Below are 4,734 nucleotides of genomic sequence, written 5' to 3' on the forward strand. Positions count from 1 at the left end.
GCTTCGGTGATCCGGGACATTTTAGGTCCACGTCTGTTCTTGTAGTGGATGCAGTGACCCAGAGGAGTACCGCGCGGCACTATCCACTTGGCGCCTCTAGACTGAGCATTTTGAGATCCTTTGTTACTCCTGTTTCTTGACTACCCTGGTATCATATCATAGCATGTGCATTTCATATAGGCTTGTATACTCATGCTTTTGTACTGGGCGTTCTTATCGCTCACGTCCTCGGTTTTGTTTATCTTGGACACCCCATTCCCACGGGGCAGGCCTCAGGTTGGACAGCTCAGGAGGAGGAGGAGGAGGAGGACGTTGAGTAGCTGGTTGGTTTAGTTTTCAGTACTATTCTATTTCGTTATGGTTGTACTGAATATATTTGTGAGTTGTTCTGATTTCGATTGGGTTGTATAACTATTTGTCGTTGGCCATATTTCCGCTGTTATCTCTGATTATTATTAATTAAGTTAATTGCATGCTTAGTTCTTGATTAGTAGGTGATTCTGGAACGGGTCACTACATTAACCTTCATGGTTTTGCTTTTGGAAGCACCCAAAAGGTCTCATACCAATGGAGATATGATTCCATCTTTATTAACCCATGATATTTCTCTAGATCTTCCAATGTGGGACTTTGGTTGCATCCCAACAATCCTCCCCTCAAACGAAGTTCCACTATTACTTTCATATTCCGAGCCTCCCAAAAAGCCTCATACCAATGGAGATATCATTCCATCTTTATTAACACATGATCTTTCTCTATATCTTTCAATGTGGGACTTTGGTTGCATCCCAACATTTACCCTAATAATTCTAGAGATTTTCTCGGTCTCCAATTTTATTTTTATATTATTATCTCAAATTGCTGCACGTGGGATCAATACGATAGAAGAAGATGTGGGTACATAATTACTAGAACACCGCCGTAAATTTCACTCCGGAATTGCACTTGTATTCATTCCAGTTGTCTTTGGTTGAGAAAGAAAGAAGAACGATGGAAAAATTGAATGAAAGTTACGGATTAATTTTTGGGCCTTTGGGGTTTAGAACGTATGACTGGCACGTGACATATATTCCGTTAGATAGACAGAATGACCAATTCGGGTATATTTCAGAAATATTGGGGACGAAATTGAGAACATTAAAAAATTTAGGACTGAACCGAGAACGTATGGAAATATTTAGGACTGAATTGATATTTTACCCAATTGCCCAATTATATAAAATGAAATGAAAAGATAATAATTAATCGGTCTCCTTCGGCTACAGCAGACAGGACTCGGCTTCTTGGATGTTGGAACGACGTTTTTTCATTGACCATGAAATTCGAGAAAAATATACCGATGAATTATATTATAATTTATTATTATTAATTTGTCAACAGTATTAAAGGGATGCTGATATATATGGATTGACTTTGAGTTGAGTTTCACTTCTCGTTTTCCTTCTTCCATTTTCTTGCCATGCTTTCCATCAGCTGAATCTCTCAGCGAAATGGTATCTGGGATATCTTTATTCTGGTCAGTTTTTATCAGTTTTACTCGATTCTTGCTTGGATCGATGATGTAACTGTTGTTTTTTTTTCTCTGGTCCTTTGATATTTCTTGATTATATTTTTGGTGTGTGCTTTGTGATATCGAATCTTGAGGTTAATATATGCTTAAATTATTGGTTTTTGATTTTTAGTTATGAGACCTTGTGGCTTTTATCTGAGGACTAATTAAAGGGTTTGACGCTTGGCTGAGTTTTTAAAAATTTGTAGGGTACGAAGGAGGAAGTGTAAAAAGTTGGGGAAAGACTGTTTCCTTTTTATAATTGGACTTTTGATTTGTTCTTGGATGTTACTTTTGTTTCATAAGAATATGGAGGGAGTTTTAGGATCTTACATCCCATCAGTTCCGATGGATAAGAGAGGATTTGTCTGATTTGTTTCACTTTTTTGTGTCATACCTAGATGAATTTATTGGGTGTGGCTTGGAGATATGAGTTCTTTTGATGGGTTTTATAGTCATCAGCTGATAATCTTAAGTTCAAACCTCTTGTTGCCTGGTAGGTGCATGACCTCTAGTATATGAACTTTTATCCTCATCGTCTTGATTATACAAAAATTTGTAGTATGAGTTTAGTTTGTGTTTTGATGGATGTATTTCGTTCAGACGGAGGTATTTGATTCGAGAAAAGATTTTTAACTTAGCCATCTTGAATCCATTTGAAATCCATCACATAGCACTTACCAGTGCAAAATATTTAGTTTGATAGGTGATGAATTTGAGATTCACCTATGTATGTCCAAACAAGTGATTCTGAAACATATCTTCAGTAAATTTATACCAAATTCGTTTTGATGTTTCTGATGTAGGAACTAGAGAGATGTGGTTCAGTTTTAGCAAGAATTTATGCATCTCATTTCCTTTTCCTCTGAGATTGCTCTTTGAAGATTGTTGAAACCCCACCCCAATTGAATCTATTCATGACCATGTATAGTTGAAAATTTAAATGGCATGTACGGTTGTAAAGAAAGATTATTAACTGACAAACCTTACAATAACATCAATATATCAAATCTGTTTTTTCTTTGCGATGTCAGATAATTACCTTGTAGCGAAGTAGTTTAATGTGTGTTGCAAGCTGCTTTCTATTTTGGTCAACATGTTTCGAATCTTGCTCTGACATTTTCCCGATATTGGCATAATTTTTTGTACCTCCGACTGGTAACTTATGTTTGACAGTTTTGATGCCACAGGGTTTGGTAGTTAAGAAAAAATTTAACCCAAGATGGATCCTGAAAAGAGGATGCTTGCAGATACATGGACCGAGCCTTCATCAAGCCGTGAAACACACATACCACCAAATAATCAATCATTTGCTAATTTTGATCCAGATCGACAGAAGTGGGAAGAATCATCGTTTCTTGATTTTGGTACGAGGATTGACTCTCGAAACTCCCTTGCTTGCGACACTGGTAACCAAAACCGAACAAGTGATCCACAAGGTAATCATACAAGCAAGGCCAGTGAACCAAATAACATCCAGGAGTGGGATCCAAGAGCGATGCTAAACAATCTATGTTTCCTGGAGAAAAAGATTCATCAGCTTCAAGATTTGATACATTCATTCGTGGGACGCAGAGGCCAATCTGGGGGTCGACCAGACGAGATTTTGGTTCAACAGCAACAACTTGTCACTGTTGATTTAACCTCAATCATAGTCCAGCTGATATCAACAGCAGGCAGCCTTCTTCCATCTCTGAATCATAACCTTTCATCAGTTAATCCTATAAACCAGTTGGGGGACTTCAGTGGTGTTGCTAATCCTTCAAATGGAGTTCCAAGAAACATCATTTTCCCAAAGAATACGAATTTAAACAAGTTGGAAGATCACTCAAACCTGATTGATGCAACAGGTCTTTGTGGTACTGAACAAAATTCCAACATGGAAGATCAAGAAACAAAAAGTGATGATGATGCTGAGGAAGGGGAGAACCTGCCCCCAGGCTCGTACGAAATTCTGCAACTTGAGAAAGAAGAAATCCTGGCGCCTCACACCCATTTTTGCACCATATGTGGAAAAGGATTCAAGAGAGATGCTAATTTAAGAATGCACATGAGAGGCCATGGAGACGAGTACAAAACCCCAGCTGCTCTCGCAAAGCCCAGTAAGGAATCCACCTCTGAGCAAATTCTTGTCAAGAGATACTCGTGCCCATACATTGGCTGCAAAAGGAACAGGGATAACAAGAAGTTCGAGCCTCTCAAAACGATCTTATGTGTGAAAAATCATTACAAGAGAACCCATTGTGACAAGACTTACACTTGTAGCCGTTGCAACACAAAGAAATTTTCAGTTCTTGCAGACCTCAAAACCCATGAAAAACACTGTGGGAGAGACAAATGGCTTTGCTCGTGTGGCACAACCTTTTCAAGGAAAGATAAGCTCTTTGGTCATATTGCTCTTTTCCAAGGCCATACTCCAGCTATTCCACTGGAGGATTCTAAAGGGTTTTCAATGCCAGCCAATGAACGGAAGAATAATGAAGCCACTGACAAGGTTGGACATAAGAATTTTGACTATCAGTCGAATGCTCCAACCCCTGTTTCATTTCAAAACATGGTGGATGTAAAAGGGTTGGCTGGAGAGGATCTTGCGAATTTTTTCTCGCCTTTTGAAACAAACAGCATCAGTGGATTCCATGAATTTGCTCGACCTCCATTTGAAGATTCCGAAAATTCGTTCTCATTCCTGCTTTCAGATTACCCCACGAAGAACGGATGATTTTCTGGTTCAAATGATATGTTGGACTAAAATTAGTGATATGATGTGGCCTTGTACTAATGCTTTATTGATACAATAAATAAATTTCTACGTTTTCCGGCTTATCTTTAAATAGCATTGTATCTTTATTTACACTACCATGATGCTGTAATTTTTTTCTTTAATTAATGAAAATGCCAGTTATCAACTGTGTTGGTACTTCGTTTCTCTCTTTCATATACTTCTTGCAATGCTTCCGAGGATCGTTTTCCAGAAATAAGATGAGGTGCTTTGGCAAATACATTCACATGAAATGGTATTGTAGTAATGCAAGTGTTAAATTAGACAACCTAAAGCAACTTCCCAACAAACTACTTCATGAAATTTGACGAAGATTCTTGTAGTTGAGTAGCTGAGAGAAGGCTCAGCCATCGAACCATTCACGATGTTGATCCATAAAACAGTAAAATGGTCGTTCCACGTGAAG

General features: G+C 38.2%; 1 protein-coding gene across 3 annotated transcripts; it reads left to right on the forward strand.

The window, feature by feature from the left end:
* Positions 1 to 1,262: 1,262 nt before the first annotated feature.
* LOC140837408 (protein SENSITIVE TO PROTON RHIZOTOXICITY 1) lies at positions 1,263 to 4,466 on the forward strand. Of its 3 annotated transcripts, none has more exons than XM_073203546.1 (2): positions 1,263 to 1,417; positions 2,740 to 4,466. In XM_073203546.1, exon 2 carries the CDS (start codon positions 2,772 to 2,774, stop codon positions 4,266 to 4,268), a length of 1,497 nt encoding a protein of 498 aa, XP_073059647.1. In that variant the 5' UTR covers positions 1,263 to 1,417; positions 2,740 to 2,771; the 3' UTR covers positions 4,269 to 4,466. The 3 variants fall into 3 exon arrangements, with proteins under 3 accessions (XP_073059647.1, XP_073059646.1, XP_073059645.1); XM_073203545.1 differs by having other exon boundaries at positions 1,264 to 1,516; positions 2,726 to 4,466; XM_073203544.1 differs by having other exon boundaries at positions 1,265 to 1,516.
* The last annotated feature ends 268 nt before the right edge of the window (positions 4,467 to 4,734 follow it).

The sequence above is a fragment of the Primulina eburnea genome, chromosome 7, assembly GCF_022965805.1.
Source record: "Primulina eburnea isolate SZY01 chromosome 7, ASM2296580v1, whole genome shotgun sequence".
Classification (NCBI taxonomy): Eukaryota; Viridiplantae; Streptophyta; class Magnoliopsida; order Lamiales; family Gesneriaceae; genus Primulina; species Primulina eburnea.